This window comes from Astatotilapia calliptera, chromosome 23, assembly GCF_900246225.1.
Source record: "Astatotilapia calliptera chromosome 23, fAstCal1.2, whole genome shotgun sequence".
In the NCBI taxonomy this organism is placed as follows: Eukaryota; Metazoa; Chordata; class Actinopteri; order Cichliformes; family Cichlidae; genus Astatotilapia; species Astatotilapia calliptera.
The window spans coordinates 13115712-13135762 of NC_039323.1; the positions used below are offsets into that span (position 1 = coordinate 13115712).

General features: G+C 39.7%; 1 protein-coding gene across 3 annotated transcripts in view; it reads right to left on the reverse strand.

The window, feature by feature from the left end:
• Positions 1–5137: 5137 nt before the first annotated feature.
• Positions 5138–20051, reverse strand: part of rab6ba (RAB6B, member RAS oncogene family a) — a 65219-nt gene continuing 50305 nt past the window's right edge. For all 3 annotated transcript variants that reach the window (XM_026159780.1, XM_026159781.1, XM_026159782.1), the window contains exons 6-8: positions 17513–17606; positions 15199–15265; positions 5138–6218 (exon numbers count right to left, since the gene is read on the reverse strand). In XM_026159780.1, the coding sequence (XP_026015565.1) occupies positions 6154–6218; positions 15199–15265; positions 17513–17606 (226 nt within the window). In that variant the 3' untranslated portion in view covers positions 5138–6153. The remainder of the gene's footprint in view (positions 6219–15198; positions 15266–17512; positions 17607–20051) is intronic.

The following is a 20051-nucleotide window of genomic DNA, read 5'->3' on the forward strand; positions in this document are numbered from 1 at the left end:
GTTTCCATTGGGTTTTATTGACATCTGAAAGAATCATGAGCTTTCCTCCTTTACCGCATGCACCATTTATGACACATGAAGTATTTAAGTGAGTGAAGAAAGTGAAGCCAGGAGGGGATTTCTGAATATAATTTCTGTGGAGAAGACGCACAACAAAAACCTGCCACAAAAGACTCATTCAACCACGAAAGTGGATTATAAAACTCCATTCACCGAGCATCTGGCACATATTCCACGTTCAATGATATCTGCAAACTGGATCATCACTTTCTTTTTGTTCCACCTTATGTGCACGTTAAACCCGCCCGACATATTTTAAAGAAGATACGTTGAGAGGACTATGATGTGTTTGTTGTCTCAGTCACATTAAGGTCAGTGCTGTTTGGATGGAGCTGAAAATCTGTTAGTTGTCACACTGGTTTGGACTCAACTGTTAGCCTGCACACTCTTAGTCATGTATTGGCAGGCGGTGTGTTATTCTGCCTTTAGATACCATATTCCCACGTTTAAGTGTTAAATGACTGCCAAACAGGAAGCTGCTTCCAAGTTCAAAACAAGCTGGCAGCCACGGGGGCGGGCTGGACGGGAATGTATCAGGAAGGCAGCAACAAACAAACACGCACACGCATGATTGTGTATATGGGAAAGAACCAGTTTCAGTTTTGCAATGTATTTACTGGCTCTCAGTGCAGGCCTGATGGTGGTAATACCCAAGATTAAAGCTGAACAGAACAGGAAACAACTCCCAGATTGTCTCAGCAGTGGTGGGATAATGTAGATAACTGACTTCAGTTAGATTTGGAATGCTAAAATATAAAATTACACTTTTCCTGGAGGATAATTTAGGCCTAGCATCAGAATTAAATACTGTGGTAAATTACACCAACCTAAAAACTGAAGGCCCGCGTAAGCACCTGCAGGTTTCTTTGGTCAGACTGATTAATGAGGCAGTTATTTACCCCGGAGCCGCAAAAATATTTTCAGCTCCAGCGGGGAAACTTTGCAACAACGTCATGGTGTAAGATCATTTCCTCAGTACTGCATTGCAAACAATAGTACATTCCTGTTTGAGTATCTGAATTCACACAAACACTCGCAGTACAGAATAATACGTCTGGGATTAATTAAACAAATTAAAGATCAACTTTCATTCTTGTGATTGAAACACTACGTTATTACCTGCACAGGTGGCCTAGAAAGAGTCACCATTTAGTTTCTGTTTTACAGCTGGAAACAGCAATGAAATCAGCAAACCGTCATGAGTAGAAACTGGAGATAATCGTTATTGAGTCAAAGTAGAAACCATGCATGCCACGACACGTGTGATAACTTGACACAATAATTCCTTATTGTGACCTACACAATGAGAGAGTGCACATAACAGCAAGCTTAAAGTCATGACAGTACAGCAGTTTTAGCATTATCCAATCATCTCAGGGTTTTTATTGCGTCCCATATTTTTTTGTGTTGTAGTTTTCAAAAGGTTAAAATTTAAGACAGACACCTTTTGAAAGTCTGGCTTTTATCCAGTGTGTATAAAGGAAACCTTTGATATTTTGTGTTAGTAATACAAAAAGAAGTTTTTAATTTACTGTATCATTGCTTTTTTAGGCTGCCAACAAAGACTTAAACTAAGATTTTTTATTTTTTATTTTTTTTTTTTAGGTAGGTGGGACTGGATCTGGGTTGGAAATGCTCTGACCGTTTACAGATTGTTTTACAGCAGCTCTACGTCCTTGTTTCAAGAACAATGACAGCCATGTCCATCTTTTATATAGTCTTTGTTTTTTCTCTGGCTAAGTACAAATGGCCAAAACTGTCAAATTAAAATTATATAAAGAAATACATAAATGACCTATTAAAAATATAAAATTAAAATAACGAAATATAGTATAAAGATACAATCAGGTAGCAATTATTTAAAATATATATAAATACATTGTATTTGCAATTATATTTTTTAATTAATCTTATTTTCAGCCGTTTATAAAGTTCATGAGCGCAGTGATTCAAGTAGAGAGGCTCAGATCTCCTTCTCCCCGACCACTTCCTTCAGCTCCTCTGGGATATTATCTCCAGTGTAGGCTTACCTGGGGCCTCTTCCAGTAAGACATACCTGAAAGCCCCCACCTGGGAGGCACCCCCACACAAATCTTATTAAAATGTTTTATTTATTTCATTTATTTTGGATTTTTACAGCTTTGGTCCTCCAAAGCTAAGGAAGAAAGAAACGAAGAAGTAAAGTTTATTTAAGAAAAGTCCCGTGCATGACTTTGGTAATAAGACATCTTTATTAATCATTTGGAGAGACATGCTAGATTTCTGTACAGTGTGAATGGAAAGCCAGAGCACAGGGCTTCCCCCCCCCCACATCCTCAAACACACAACGCCTCCCCCAACAAGACATCTGCTGCATCACTTGGTCCATTTCAGGAGAAATGTTAACAGGAAACAACGAAACAAAGGTGGACTTTTATATCGAAGGGGAATAAATACGAGTGTGTGAGTGTGTAATGATCAATCATTTTGCTGTGATTTGAAACATAAATACCTCCCTCCTCACGAGGCAGCAACACAAAGAGAGTAAACATTACAAGACTTTCATTTTGAGGGATTCAAACTTAAAATCCAACCTGCAAAACAGCATGTTCCAGTCCAGATCTCCCATCATATTTGACCAATCCCGTCTCTCACTAGTCTTATTATTTGGCTCATTATGTGGGTTAGAAAGGTTCACTAGCTTTCACCAGAGTGCTCCCCCATTTATTTTTTTGTGTGGTTTTTTTTTTGTGTGAACGTGAACAATTCCTACATGTTTGATTCTACTCTAAGACACAGTAAATATTATTATTTTTTAACCATGTTTCTAAAACATCAACATCGTCACTCTAAATCTAAAACATGTTCTTAAAAAGTGCAGGAAAGATTTCACCTCAAAGACAAGTCAAAGTAGTGTTCTGACTGACTTCACAACCGCCACGTAATCCTACGACTCTGGACATTTTTAAGAGCCGTTTGCAACCTTGCATCATACAAACGGCAGCAGTCAGTTTAGGTGCTAGTATGAGGATCCACTGGTGTCAAAATTACATTTGTACGGCTGCTGTCTATGTGGCCAAAACATGCCCGAAAAGTCGCCCTGCTCGTTTTACCGGATTTGAAAAAACTGGCCGCGTTTTTTAAACTTTCATGTCTGTTCACAAAAACGAGAGACAAGCAGAGCAGCACTTAAAAAAGACGAGAGCCTCATCCAATATAGGATTTATACTTATTACAAGGGATAAAATAAATAGAAAGACACATGACGTCATGGCATCATCTGGAGCAGAGTCAGTCCCAGACTAGTGGGTGTTTTTGCCCAACAGCAGCAGATCTCTGCTGACCCACCTCGGCTGCAGGGTGGGCATCAGACACGTGTGCCTCTAAGTACAGGGCATTCATTGCTGGTTATGATTTTTCCATTCCTTTATATGACGATAAAACTCGAAACTTGAAACCTGCACTGCAGCCACAGGCGTGTAAAGGAGCACCAACTGTTGGGTGCTTTCAAAGCAGAAAAATTAAAAGAGATCTCCAGACAAAAGCTAGGGATCCTTCATCCAGGGAAAACTTGTGACTTTTTCTTCGTCTGCACAGACACCTAGTTGACCGAAGGGCTCTCGCTCAGTCGGCTGTGCCTGAACTGAATTAAATACTAAGTGAGTCTGAGCTTTTAGGGAAGAGCATTTTGACATGTAACACAGTAAAATCTTTTAAAAAGCCAGCTCTGTAGCATAAATGATGGAAAAATAATGATCAGGTGAGGTTATAGAACTTCAGCAGACTTTTGGCACTGAATAATCATCAGTTGACTTTGCTCTAGACTTTGATCAAAAAAACAAATGAAAGAGACGCAACCTCACCTCATCACTGGACTATGGATTATCTTATATTAGTTTAAGAGACAGTCTGACTGCATCTTTATTTTACGAGAAGCCAGAGTCAACGTCTGTCCATGGTTGGTTTTTCACCATCATACCGACAGCAGTTTTTACGTCGCTTCACAGTCACAGAATCACTGCAATCATTTGCCTCAAGATTCTGTTGGAAGCCTGTTTGCACTGCATGCATTGCAAACACAGCTGACAAATGCTTAGTGTGTCTTTGTGTGAACATAATTATGGCACAAATGGATCCTCATACTACAAACATAAAAAACAACAACAACAACAAAAAAAAACTCATCTCAGTGGGAACACGAAACGACAGTTTCTATGACAATCAGAAATGTCTTTGAATTAAGTGACTGTACATTTACCATGAAGCTTCTCATAACTTCATATTAACCTGAAAGGTCTACATGTGCAAATTAGTCTATTGTCAGGAATGAAACTGATTTACAATGTTAAAGGTCGGTTTGAACACAGAACCGGTCATCAGGGAACTTTAGCCTGTCCTCTGTGACCCAAGGCGAGGGCTTTGATCCTCCGTTGCTCGCTTACAGTAAGTACACTGTATGTGCATCATAATCACAAACACCAAGATACCACACAATGCAACAGCAGCTGACAGGTGAAAACAGTGACCCCGAAGTTGCCGTAATGTGGCGAGGATGATGCGACTTGTCAGTGGCCCTCTATGTGACTGCATTCTAACGTTGCCGATGCAGAAAGCACACGTTTACACCCACACACACGCACGCACGCACACACACACGACAAAAACATATCCTCTAGTCAAGTATACAAATCCAGTTCGTAAACAAACAGACAGAAAAAAAAAAGACTTGGACTAGTCGTCATCCGAGTGCATTGAGTCACGGGTGTAATGTTACCATTTACATATTCAAACTTGTGTACATGGGTAAACAGTACCTATGCTTAAAAACTAGGCATGCATTAGATACTCGAGAAGTTAACTTTGTCCTGTAATGACTCAAACACCAAGTTATGGATCCCACCTGAGTTATGGGCAGAAGGGAAGTTGGAAAATAAAGGTCTATTAGGAGTTACACAAGTTTTCAGTGGTTACAGTTTGGGGGATTTCTGCATTTGCCCATAACAGCAGTGGCATCCATAAAAATATATCCAAGCCTACCGTCTCTTGTCCAGCTCTCACACACAGAGCTTGTTGGGTCATTCCATAAAAAACAAAAAAGAAAACAAAGAAAAAGAAAAACAACAAAAAAATAAATCAACAAAATCTTAAAAAGTTCCCACCTGGCTCCCTCAGAGTCAGCACGTTGTGTATGTACAGTAACTTCAAGATATTTACTGAAGTCATGCAGAGTTCTACCTTCAGACTATGAATATTTTCAGGCTTACATAGGCTGACATGTTTAACCCATTTCACAGAACATAACAACACCAATGTTGTTTCATAAGCCACATTCAAGCGTGTTATCACAGGAGGACTCACAACAAGAAGATCAAAATGTAAGTCACATTTCAGATGCTATAACCTATTTGGATCAGCCACATATCTCACTTTTTTTTTTTTTAATTTCTCCACTGAATTACTAGAAATACCAATGATATTTCTGTCACTCTACAGATCCTATCATGTTGACAGCCTAACACTGATTTGCTTTTTTTCCATCTCCTGAACTTTTATAACAGACAGAAATCAGTAAGGTGAAATAAAAAAATGTACTTTAGGGGTCTGTAACTCAGAAAATATTCATAGTATGTGTTAAACACTAATGCTATTGTAACACTTAACTAACACTTAAACACTAATGTTATTCTACACTTAAAAGAAAAAAGCAGAGGGGGCCAGGTGGGAGGCATCGACTGATTTTTATGGAATGACTCTTTTCCGGAGAGATTTCCCTGAATACAAAAATAGAAAAGAAACTGGGGAAACTCTTTAAAAAATGTACACATAAAGCAACTTGGTGTTCTCTCCTCCACAAACATCCTTTTTTAGCAAGTTGTAGGATTTTTCTTTTCTTTTTTTTCTTTTTTTTAAACTTGGCAGTTTTGTTAATAAAACCAGGCTACTTTCGAACCAAACCCACACACTGCTCACTCCAACCGATGACCAGTCGTCAGGTGAGGAGGCCAGATTCGCAACGTGCAAAGTCAACTGCGGTTAACCAATAGGAAGCAACAAAACAAGCATGTGGTGTAAATGATGTTTTCTTTTTTTCCCCCTCAGGATGGATGCAGAGCATTAACAGGAACAGCCGCCCTCAGTGGTCGGGGGCTCCTGCGGTTTGTCCAACTTGATGTCAATCACTGAAGAAGAAGATTAAGGAACCTTTGGGAACATGAAGACCTAAAGAGGAAAAGCCTGCATTACCAGTGTCCACCACTAGATGCTGCTGTTTTTTTGCATTTAGCTTTCAATCAACAATTCTTACTGAACATGTTCTTCATGAGTCAACAATAATAACAATAACAATAATAACGATTAAAAATTATAAAAAAAAATTTATTTTCATTGTCCTCCAAAAAAGACAATGAAAATGTTTATTTTCATTGTCATAAATGTCAAAAACTAGAAACTTTCAGCTTTATTTTGATTAGATTTTAGATTTTGATGTGGACAATATTGTTTCAGCTTTCATTTTCAGCTTATTTATATTTATATATATATATATATATATATATATATATATATATATATATATTTTTATTTTTTTTTTTTTTTTACTAAGATGCTTGTTCACGCCTTGTTTTAGCTTCAAGTTTTGTTTCAATTAACCTACAAATGAGGTTTGGATGCATTTTATCCAAAAATCGTTCCACAAGACACCTAAAGAAAATTTTATGCAACACGAAGAATTACCTTTTAACCAAGCAAAAGGCAAACTATGTGACTGTGTTACTTAGTGTCAAAGAATCGGTAAAGAATTTGACTCGCTCTTGGACGGGCAGACCTGTCATGGTGTTACGGTGAACCTTGAGATTTGACAAACGTGTTTTGTTCATGAGGCTGGCATTACCCAGCTCATCGAGGAAACCTCTCGTCTATTGTTAGCAGCTGAAAATGGAAGCTGATGCACAAAGGCGTGTTAATGAGTAGCTTCTGTAAGTCAGAATGATTTTTCCCACAATGCCGGTGAGCTGTTATTGTCTATTTCCCGGTCAGTATGAGCTCTTTTGTCTTATGGAGGCAAAAGTAAACCATGACTGAGTGCTTCTGTATGATGACCTACTGATAAATGCAGCAGCAGCAGCCTCCTACTTACTAATTACTGTTCTGCTGAACATGATGCATGTGTAAGAAGGAGGCCTGAAAAACTGTGACCTATATACTCCATGCAGGTGATTTAAGAAACAATCCCAGTGTGGCTGACAGATACCAGTCCAAACTGCTCCAGGCAGCAGTTCAGGTGTGTATATTTTTATATTTAATGGTTGCATGTCATTATGTGTCACTTCAAGGACGGCAGTTAAATGCAACATATACAGGAACGTTCCCCTTTGGATTGGATCCCATCTGGAAACTGAGGCTGCCAACATCTCCAAACCAAATGAGCCCCATCAAACTGGAATATTTTAGCTGCCTGAAAAGCTAGTGTGCATGTTTTAGCAGTGGTTAATGAGGCACTGGTAAACTGTTTCCTAACCGCTCATCCAACCCAGAGTCACCAGTGAGCCTGGAACCCAGGTGGGGACACATCTGTCCCTAAAGCATACTGAAAAATTTAGCTGGGATTGGTCAAAGCAGCTCCAAATATCTGTTTAACAGCTTAAAATCAGATTGAAATATACCAGCTTTGTAGGAAAAGTTCACATTACTTTCTACTTCTGTTGTACTATATTGCTGTTAAATATAGTGCTGATGTTGTTTATATATAGGCAGTAAATACTGTCTATCATGGAGAATTTGGAAAAATAAAAGCGGTAAAATTCTGCAGCCTCCTCGATGTGGAATCAGCTGCAAATTCACCTAAATCTTAAAGAGTTGCTGTTGCTGGCGACATGGAGACAGTTACTCTAAACTTAAATCCATGAATGAAAGCTATTGTCTGTTCTACAATTTTTTTGAAGTTTTTATGGTTTTTGGTAAATTTTCACAGCCTGCTTATCCGCTAGAACAACACAGATTAAGTGGCCGAGGGAATCAAACCCGAGCCCTTGTGACCTTCTGGCACAAAGGTTGCCAGCTCAGTGAGCCACACCTGTGCTCCACACCGAGCAACAGTGACAAACAATGAAAACTGAACTGAAACCAACAAAGCCACTCTGGAAACTGGGAATAAACTCAAGTTAAAGGACAAAAAACAAATAAAAATAAAAACTATAATAATCCTGGTCTGATGCGATTTCTTTTTTCCTTCCTCTCTCTCTTACAAACATGGATGACCCCAGCACTCAATCTGGGTCAAGAACCTTTTTCACTCTCCCCATCTGCAGCGCCGCAGCGGTAATGAGGCGCTGTGATTAGACAGGAAGCTGTTCTCAGGAAGAGAGCAGAAGGCTGCACTGCACAGGTGACATCCAGCATAAATCAGCACGACCTGTCTGGCCCCAATTTAAAACCAGCCATTAAAGGCAACAAGGGACAAACTGTTCAAAGAAATCCACAAAGCTAAAGCTCATTCTGCTCACTCAGTATTTTATTTGATTTGTTTCATTCCCTTTTACCATTTGAGTCAGCAAATTGTTATTTATATGTCATCTCTTCCGTTCCAATTATGGATACTCAGATTAAATATTTACAAAGTTTGACCCTGAATTAACTTTCATTTCAGTTTTCTCCAGGATGTAAAAAAATAAAAGAAGCATGTACAGGATTACCAATTAAAGCTAATGAAGGCAAGCTTTAGAAAGCCTTCCACCCCCAACAAGTTACACAGACACAAAGTTACACTAGATTGCAGTTTCACTAAGGGCTCGATTCATACACGAACAATACAAACGTCTCTGTCAGTAGAACTAATTCACTTTATAGATATGGTTAGCCAAGAAAAAAAAAAAGTAGTACTTGTGCATTTCATCTGCTGGTGTTGACTGGTCTACAGTGACTGAGCAGCCATCCATCAGGAGACTTAAGAGCACTGCATGCTTCCATCTGTCAATGAGCTTAATGGGGATGCCAATTTCCTCTCCCAGCACCTGCCCACAGTGCCAGGACTACTGCAGAACCCCACAAAGAACACAGGAGACGATGACAAACACCCACAAACATGGATGAGCTAAAGGTTGCTATCAAAGCAATCTGGGCTTGAGTGACACTTCAGCAGAGTCCCAACTGAGTTCTGAGCATGTACTTTAGGATACTTTTCAGAAGTTGGACATTTCTGTATGTAAATCTATCGGGGTGGCTTTAGTTCTGGAGGTAGAGCAGGTCATCTACTAATCCGAAGATTTGTGTTTCAATTCTTGGGTGCTCCAGTCCCAAAAGCTGCTGATGTATTCATCGGAGAGTGAGCGTTAGATAGAAAGCACTCAGATGTAGAAAAAAAGTGCTCGTGTGAATAAGACATGCTGTGTCATCCTTCTAATGTCTCTGGCTTCAAACACTAAGTAAGTAAGGATTATTTGGAGCAGTGACTCATGCAAAGCACCTTTTATAAGAATCCAAAACTAAAAATCTGAAGTTGGAGATGAACCACTTTAATATGAAGACAAATATCCAACTGTAATAAAAGCAGTTTCCACACGTGTATCCTGGTCTCAGCCTATCTGCGCCCTTCTCCCGGTGAGATTAATAACATTCACAATGCAATAACAGAGGAGTTGCTCCATTAAGTGACAGTGTCAGCAGAGCCACAAAGCTGCTGTCATCACCTGTCATCCATCACCGCACCACCTCACTCCGCTCGCACCCTACATCCATAATGCTTCATTAAAACAGGAAACATGGCTGCAATAAAGAAATGATCCAAGGACCTCAGAGTGCTGTTAGCTTACCGAATCTATTAGATAGTTTATAACACCAGAACAACTCTTAGTAAAAACTAAACTGGGTTCGACTAGCGAGGCCTGAGAGACACCAAATGCAAACCTCTGAGGCATTTCCTGTTTTATCATCTTTTTTGACCATATTTTATATAATAAACATACTTTTCTAGGAAGCTACATCCATCTTTTATATACAGTCATAGTGTGTTTTCCAAAGTACAGCTTTTACTAAGCAGCTCCCTGTGCAGCATAAACTCATTATAAAAGTGTTTACTGTGGTCCCAGAGCGAAGGTGCTGCAGGCCTGATTTCTTTTTGAATTCACGACTTGCCCTCTGCTGGCCATTGAAAAGAGTGCAGTTCTGCAGGATTTCTGCACTGGCCTCACCATTCATCCCATGACAACCAGTCAAGACAACAATACCAGGGCTCTTATTATGAAAGTTCAGTTTCTACTGCTGTTAGCTAGCATAGCAGACATGACGGTAAATCCTCTGGACATTTGTTTGGGGACCAGGAAATAATTTCCAGATAAATCTCATATAACACATCATAAAATGTTTGTTGACTCTGTTGACAAATTTAGGTTTAAAAAGCATTTTCCACCACAGGTTACGCTTCTCATACGGTTGCTACGGTTACTTTTACCTCCACAGGATGACAAACTTACAGTAGAAATATTTTCAGTACGTGTGGTATTATTTCTTATTTATTTGAAGAAGAACGGGCACATCATGGCCACTACCAGCACAAACGTAATGAAATTCTCTGAGCAATGCTGCATGAACATATTCACAGACTGCTCACTTAGTTGCCTATGACAACATTAGCAGCAGAAACTGTGAATGCAGCTCAGCTTTAGGCATAATTAAAAGAATGTTTCCTTCGCTCTGTCTGCTGGGTGCCAGGTCGTGTTTACCTCTGCTAGCAGTTTTAGGACACAGAATGGGTTATATTATGATTCACACATTTTCAAGCCTATCTAAAACAAACATCAGGTGGCTGTATGTACACTTTAATGCTGCAATCACTCCTCCTCATCATAGTTTAAGAAATTTAGAAAGAAGTGAGCTCGTTAGATCTCTGCAGTGCATCCCTGCATGAAGATGGCAGTGTGACGTTACAGCAGCCCCCACATAGCACACCTGAATATCTCTGACACTCCTGCTTCGCCAGTGCTTCACCATAGTATTATTCAATCCTACTTTCTGTCCTGATATACAGTGTGACTTGAGAGATCATAAATATACAGACAAGTTTGTGCCTTTCTAAGCTGTTCCATAATATAAACATGTCATAGATGGACACGAAATATGTTCTAGACAAATTTTAAGAATAATCAAAGAAGACTCAGATAGAGATTCGCCATTAAAGATGAGGGGAACATGGAAATGTTCACATAATCAACAGAGAAAACAGATGGTGTGATGAGTAAAGGAGGCCATCCATGTCCAACTGGAACGGCCATCTATGAATAGATGTGGTGGCCTATGACACCAACTATCAGCCACATATATATAACGCAGTCCTGAAATCCCTTCCCAAGCTCCGCTCCCACCTCAACCGGGGTGACCTTAGTATCTCACATCATGGTAAGGTGGGGCAACAAGTCACAACCACGTGATGTCAGGCCTGCCTCCAAAGTGACAGCTCCAGTAAATTAAATTCCTTCGACTCCCAGTCAGCTTTTAGAACTGCAGACGTATTTCAGATGAGAAATATCTTCAAGAATCTAAAACTCAAATACTTGAGGCTTTTTCTGCTTGATATCACCATCCTTATTCTGAAGATCAAAAAGATCAGACGTGCATCCCACTTTGCAACCCACCTTCCCCCCACCATCGCCTCTCAGGCTGCATCTGACATAATTAAAGTCATATGTGTTGTCACAGATGCTCGTTCTACTTTGTGTTGGGATTTACGCACATGGAAGGAACAGGAGGTCCCAGAACAAAGGCCATGATGGGAAATTTAAATGACTTTACAAAGCCTGAAAAAGCAATGGGATCTGAAGACTTTAGGTTGAAAACTGCTAGTTTTTCTTGACCCGAAAAATCTATGATAGAAAGAGAAATGTGGGAAATAGTCTACCTCACTGTTGAGTATAAAAATGTAATCAGATAAAGTAACAACTGTAAAAATGAAAGCAGAAACCCAGACTGCCTGAGGGTTATTGATGAAAATTACAGCCAAATCTGTCTCACTGGCTTCATCTGTCTCCTTTAACATCAGATACGAAAACATGCAGTGAATTTTCACAGAAAGCAGAATGCTGAAAATCATCCTTACATGAAATCAGCAGCACTTACAGCTCATAAATAACATGGTAACAATGGGGTGATCATTAAATAATGAAAAGGCAATAAGTACCACGTAGTATCAAAGTAATAAATACCAAATAACCCCGTGACAGCTTAAAAGCGATTATATGTAATTCACAAAATTAGGAACTAAAGGACAGCTTTGCCCCCATCTCTAAGGGACAAAACATCATCTATATCTGCCAATTTATTCTTTCGGCCACTACTGACTGTTTAGACCTCTCTCAGTCAGTAAATAGCAGCTTCACTTTAACGCTCTGCTCTGTGAAATGGTGACATCTTACAAGTATCTAGGGATCATTATAGATCAGAATTTGTCGTTTAAAACTCACATTCAAAGGCTTGTGTCTAGTTAAAACTAAAACTAAGTTACTTTTTTAGAAATCAATCCTGTTTCTCCCTCCAAGTGAGAAAACACTTGATTCATGCAACTTTTTGACTTTTATTGGATGAAGGTGACCTGCTTTTTATGAATGCACCTGGCCAATACCTAAAGAGGTTGGATGCTGTCTGCCATTGTGCTTTATGTTTTATTACTGGCTATGGAAATCGTGTACATCATTGTTCTTTGTATGCTGCTGCTAAATGTCAATCTTTGTATATTTGCAGATTTTCCCATTGGTTGGTCTTTATCTATCAATCTCCTTGGGCTGGTTCCCTCTTATTTATCTGTTTATATGTGTAAAAACCACAACCAATACAGCCTTTGTTCTCACAATATCATACAATTGATTGGCCCAAAAATCAGAACAGAATTAGGGAAAAGGGCTTTTAAGGGCTTCACCAACTGAACAAGACCCCAGTATACTTTGGCTCCTCCACTTGGGGAAGCAACTTAACTCATCCTCAATCCAGAGTGACTACTCCAGGTCGTGGCGGTGCTGATTCTCATCCCAGCTGCTTCACACTTAACAGCAAACTGGCCCAGTGTGAGTTAGAGGTCACCGCTCGGTGAAGCCAGGGGCGAGGCAAGACCACTGATTCCAGCATCCTCCACCGAATAGCTCAAGAACAGAAGGGCAGCTCTGACCCAGTTCAGTGCCCACTGGGGCCTCGCTACGGTTGAAGGCATGCAGGAATCTCCAGACGACACCTCAAGGGACGCAATGAAATCCTTTCTCCAAGGCAAAAGCCCCGTAGACTGGTTAGGCAAACTCTCAAGGACACTCAAGTATTTCAAGAGGTTAAAGCTCTGGTCCAGTTTTGCTTGACAAGACTGCACTCCTTAATTTGAGGTTTACTTAACAGACAAACTCTACTCTCCAGCACCCAGGCTTAGACCATCCCAGGCAGGCTGATTTTCAAAGTAATAATGTGGTGATTAAATGTTAATGCTGTGACTTCTTACTTGTAAACACTTGTTTTCTGTAGAATAATTATAAATAAATTAATAAATTAGCCGTTTGTGTTTTATTTCATAGTAATAGTAGATTACTCTTTCAAACAAGTTTATTATTCATTAGTTTGGAGAACTATCTGTGATGCAGTAATCACTCTGTGAAAATTCATGTGTTTTGCAGCATTCACGGTCCTCCTACTTCCTGAATAAAAAGCGTACTGTGCCAGGGTTTAATGCTTCAGGTCCCGACAAACCGTCCGCAGGTGAAGCTGTGACATGCTCGGCTGGCAGCAGCAGATATGAGGTGTCAGTCAGGACAGGTGTATGCAGCTGATGGCTGAGACTCCTGTCACTGTTTAAATGAGCAAACCTGAGACACTGCAGACAAAACCGCAGGTACTGAGTGTCTGACTGACCGCCCCCTCCTTTGCCTGTCAGGCACCAGCGATGAAACAAAAAACAAAAACCTGAGAGTGTCGCGCTGAAAACACTTTAATTAGACGGGTGGCAGTCGTCTATTAAATAGAGTTCACCACCTGTGCGGTGACTGATGGCATGAAAACAGAATGTTTCCTCTTTTCTCAGTTTTTCGCGATATTACGTTTTTTTTAGGAGGGTTTAAAATGTATTTGAATTCAATTACAAAAAGAAGCTGAATAGCTAATGCAATTAATTCCAAATTCTTGGAAATTTATTATTTAAAACAACAGACTGAGTCTAATTAAAGATTTAATCATGCTTATAAAGGCTATATTAGTGCAAATAATAAAGGGATATCTAATCTACTATCAGACAATCTCTACATAACTATATTAAAGCGGGCGAAATAAGTTAATATATGGTAAAAAAAAAAAAAAAAAAAAAAAGAAGACTGGCTAACTATATGAAGGTCTACCACCTCAAGCTCAGGCCTGTGCAGAAACACAATGTGATCCTTGTTTTAGGACTGTAATGTGATTTTGTAATGGATGTCAGTTTATCAAGGTTATGAACCCACAGAACAATTTCATTTTAGTGCTACTTCAATTAGAAATGTGTTAACTAGAATCAAAAAGGTAGCTGTTTGTTACAAATTTGACTGATAGTAAAAAACAAAACAAAAAAACAAAACCCTAAAACTAAAATACCTAATTTAAATAAAAGATTTACTAATACTGGGAAAAAAGAGATTTCATATCATAGAGAAAGAACCAGTAGAACAAATATCTGTATTTGAATGAACATTAGATTAATCTGAAAACAGGGGATTGTATAAAAATGGATATAATTTAACGCAAATTTTTAGTTAAATCTCATGAATAAAAGCTGAATGTCTGCACTTCAAACACATGTTCTTTGATTCAAAATCCACTGTGATCATATGCAGACGCAAAATCACAAAGTCATACGTCATTGACGAATTACTTACTGACCGAACTCGTGTGTGTCTGCAGTCTGCCGTCAGCCAAAATGTTAACAAGGACACTTTCGACTGTTCAAAACCTACAAGTGACTCAACAGTGTTTTATACTGTCTGTATTTTCCCTTATTTTTAACTGCACCTGCTAGGATTGTGGGGGCAAAGCACACAACGACCAAATAACAAAAATACAGTTCGAGTGAAGCGACCGGTAAAGGGTGGGTGGTACAGTGACATTAGATGCTGGTGTGTAAGAGAAGAACCATGCAAACCAACAATAATGTGCCTGCTGCTTAAAGGATACTCCCTTCTTTGCTGGTTTCTTGCATGCTTTCCATCCCTGGAAGGGCAGCAGCTACACGCCGAAACAGCTGAAAAACAAGAGCAGAATAAAGACAGGGTCACACAACACTTAGCGTCTAATCTAATCCTAATACATTTGCTGATTAGCTCAGGTGGTGGCATATTAGGGTCAAAAAAATAAAGGTAAATACAAAATAAAGCATATTAATTGTTATTACATTAAAGTATTACATTATTAATTGAAAGAGCTGGGGAAGGGATAAATAAATCCTCTGAAAAATATGAGCTGGGCCACTCCACATCAAGGAAATCTAAACAGAAAATGTGAGTTATGTTGTCTGAGGCAATTTTCCCAAGGCAAATTAGATCCGGGTGAGAAGCCAGACAAGGAGCGAATCAGATAACCCCTTATTAAAATAAATAAATAAATAAAGTAGAGGCTTGGGGGTGAGCCATGCCTGTTCTTTAGATTGTGCCACTGATGTTTGGCTGCAGTTTATAACAGAGCCTAAACATGTCTTCAGTCCTGAACATTTCATCAAATGTAACAAATTTGGACGTGCCTGTAAGGCAGAAAATATTCATTGTATATCACGTAAAAATTTTCATTAAAATTTCATTAAAAATATTAAAATTATTATACACAAAAAAGTCAGCTGACAGTGATGGGCCAGGTTGGAGGATTCTTCATCGAATTACTCTAAAGTCACAAATTTGCAAATGATAACACCATTTTAAAATGACCCCAAATATCTTGTCGGCAATCTGTGACAAGTTACACCCCGATAACAAATCATGTTTATAGACCAGTATAGGTAATAAAAATAAATGCCTTCTGCTGTAAGGCTGGCACAGCCCAGCAGCTTGTAAAAGGCAGGACTGTGACCTTTATTCGGCAGGTCTCACAGTGCTCTGTTCAGCGGTACCATTTCACTGTTAGTGCCCAGAAATAAGGTGAAGAATAGCCTCCTCTGTCTCCGCTGCTGTGTGGCGAGCGAGGCGCCCGCCAGGAACACCATTCACTGACAGACACAGTGCAGCTTCCCTTCATCTCACTGCTTATTAACTTCACAGACAGTCATTGTTTCCAACAAAGATCATCTGTTCAGGAACAGAAACACCTTTGATGAACCAGGCTATGCTTCTCTTTGTATCTGAAAGCCCTAAATCTTTTCTAAACATTAGTGTTAGTAAGTAAATGTCATTTAGAGAATGAATGCAGAGCTTTGCCTTGGTAGCAGCAGCAGGGCCGAGTTTTTGACCAACAGTGCTAACAAATGAATTTTTCGATAAAAAACAGCTTTATTGCACCATTCTCTGTTTTGGATGTGAACACACTGCAGCTAAAATAAACATGGAGGGTATAAATATGGAGGAAGAAACACTCCATCCTCATCAAGTGAAGTTTGCTATGATTCAGCCACGGTATTACAGGAATAGAGGCATATTCCAGTTCGGTTTTCCAGTTAGCTTCACCTCAGCTAACTGGAATCCCTAACTGGATCTCTGGATCATGTTTGTGCTGTTGTTCATGTGTTAATCGATCAGAATTAACTATTTAACAGTCACACTGCCAGCTCACCACTTACAGTATTTTAATGAAGAAATAAATAAAAAGAAAAACATGACAAATGTCTGTGGTTTCACACATGAGCGAAGGGAACAGGCACAGCAGGTCATAAGCCTGGTAACAAATAATAATTATATTAAATAACTTGGCTTGCTGTGCGGGTAATTGTACTGAACAGACTGTCCAAGAAGTGGGAGCTTCACCTTTGATGAGTGAAATTCTGGGATTTTATTTGGATGTTGCTGAGCACTAATTAGCAGGTATCTGTGTCTATGTGACGCTCCCATACAATCTTAATAACAAGCTTAATAACCAAGCCAGTAAACTTTAGCATACAACTCAGCACTCCACCCTAAATAATATGGTCACTGCTGTCTCCAAAAAGCCAACATGCCAGTGGCCAAAATGCTCCCACATGCAGCTACAGATGTGGAACGATGAGGCCTGAGATGCTATTTAAGGATCCAGGATTCAACATACTGAAACCTGAAGACTGCCAGCAAGGCACGTTGAATGCAAATCACGTATTAAGAAAGAAATCGGCCGTGAAACCGTTTTATGAGACAGGAAGTCTCTTCTGCGTGTTTATCAGACCTCAGGGACGCACACAGTGAATGTAAACAAAAATCTCCACGGGGCACCTTTAAGCTGCCCTCCATCCAGGCAGCTTTTCAGTGACTGCACCTGTCACTCACAGGGAGAAATGGCAAACGCTCAACACAAGGCTCTCTCTGAACCCACTCACCTGTTTGACGTTGTAACCCGTCTTGGCACTGGTCTCTATGAACATGACGCTCAGCTCTTTAGCCCTCTGTTCGCCTTCCTCGATTGTGATTTGCCTGTAAATGAAGAGTCGTTTCAATCAAAACACTGCAGATTGGAGATAATAATACACTGTTTATCTGGACACAAAGCCAAGGCTAATTTTGTCATATTAACATTCATCAAAGACAAATGGATGCTGCAGAGAGACTCACTGTGAAGTGCACGATTAGCAGCTTATTATTTTAGGCTGTGAGGATACACCAGGCTTGGCTAATGTGCTGAAAGTGATTAATTACTTTGTCCTGGGAGAAATTAATAACAGCCAATTTGCATTACATTTTAATGAATCTGGCAGCGATTGTTTGGCTCTCGCTGTGAAACTGAGACTGTGTCAGGTGTCCATTAACACAAACAGAGAGATCAGCTCAATCCTGCTGACTCCACAGCCTCAACAGCCAGCAGGTTCGTTAAGACAAGCGGCTTAAATCGGCCCCGGAAAACTAGACCAGTCTGTCCTCACAGAAAGCATTGTTAGGTGTTTACTCCGTTAAAAACATCCGACTGATCTCTTCAAAGCTTCAAACACGGCAGCCTCATATTTTACCGCTTCCTGCCTCTTTCAGTAACGTCACGTTTGCGCAGAAGAAAGAGATTCGGGGATAGAAATAGAAGTTCCTGCAGCGAGAACAGAAAACAGTGCACTAGAGACGTATTTACATAATAACACCACCTGACAGAGTTGCACCAGAGCTTCTGGGACTATTTCTGGATGCATTTGTCTGACTTCCAACTTAAACAACATGGTGCCTTAGTCATCATCAGACAAGCAGTTGGAAAGAAAAGTGCGTGATGGATGTGGGATATGTGGCATCCTAGCAACGCTCACGCACACTTGAAAAGCACTACAGTTGTAATCGAAATGACTGACATCAGCTCTCTCTCGCGGCACAGATTATCCCAACAATAATGTCACTCACAGTAATCAAATCCCTTCACAAAAGCACTGATTTGATCATTATTTCCTTTTCATTAAAATACACTTTACCAGACCAGGTGATTCTTTTTTTTATATGTATAGACTTTTGGATTTTAGGTTTAACAGTGAAGCTGGGAGAAAAACATGCACCAAACAGCCTCAGGGTGGATACCAACAAGTGATGGTTTTGTGGATTTTTTTATGGCTTTCTGCTTGTAGTTTGAGTCAAATTGACCAATCACATTTGTGCAGGATTTGGAAGAGCACGCAGGGAACCAGTGCCCGTATTGGATAAGCAGTTTTGGTGACAACTGGTTGAATGAGGCTGAACTTTTCAGCTCAGTTCTGACATCAAGGGTCAGCAGGGCGTGGCTGTGGCTTAGAAGGTAGATCAGGTCGCAAGATTGGAGATTTGATCCCTAGCTCCTCTTGTCTGCATGTCAAGACATGGTTGGGGGTAAGATGTAGGATCAAAAACATAGAAGAAAAAAAAGGGACTAAAACAATGTGGTGAGCTGCTTCCTGTCTTCACACCAGGCCTCGCATAGCTGAGGCTGCCTGGTGTATGATGCACACTAGATTTCTCTGATACAGAGCTCCTGGGGATGTACGGTACCTAAACTCTACATACTTTATCTCCCCTAAGCACTAAGCACTGTGAAAAGCTCCACCACACATGAATAAACAAAGCAACAAACACAAAGAGAGCCCGGCTCAGAGAGGTGCTCCTCCTGATAATCATTTCATCACACCACAGCACATCGCCACACATGAATCTCTGTTTCTCCTCAAGAAATCTTAAAAAATTTAACAATGACTTATTTTAAAATCGTTGTAAAGGTAAAAAAAAATAAAAAAAAATAAAAATAAAAAAAGGGGTTTTGCAACCAGAGGAGTCGCCCCCTGCTGGCCTAAAAAGAATGCAGGTTCAAGGCTTGCATTCACATGAAGTCCAAAATATGGCTCCACCAAACTAATATTGATGCTTTTCTTATGCCTACATGGACACTGTAGTCAACTAGAAACTAAAGCTGTTTGTGGAAAAATGATTTTAGTTAACTGAAAGGAAAAAAAAATGTCATCTAACAAAAATGATGTGCACATATTACATAGGAAAATGTTTAAGATTCAGTGTTAGTCACAAATTGCCTGAAGAGGCTGAGAACAGTCTGTACAGCTGTCAGTGAATTTCCTGTACAAAAAGCTGTTTGCATTGTAATATATTGTATAATGGTAACAATTATGGAGTATCATCTGTTGCAAGTCCAAGCACATAAGCAAGAGATAGGACACTATGTAGTATTGTTTCATTAAGATTTTGCTGGTTGAAACTGGAGCACTAAAAACCTGCAGGGTTTCAGATTTCCTGCACTGATTTCAACAAACTGCTGTCAGGCTTGGAACTACTGATTTACCTAAGCACGCTGGAAGAGGATGGTGAGGTGATGTTAATGCACTGAACAGCCTTTACTTCTATACCACGGAACATTTACTGGAAGGCTTTAACGTCCACACTGCATTAAAGGAAAAACTAAACTGCACC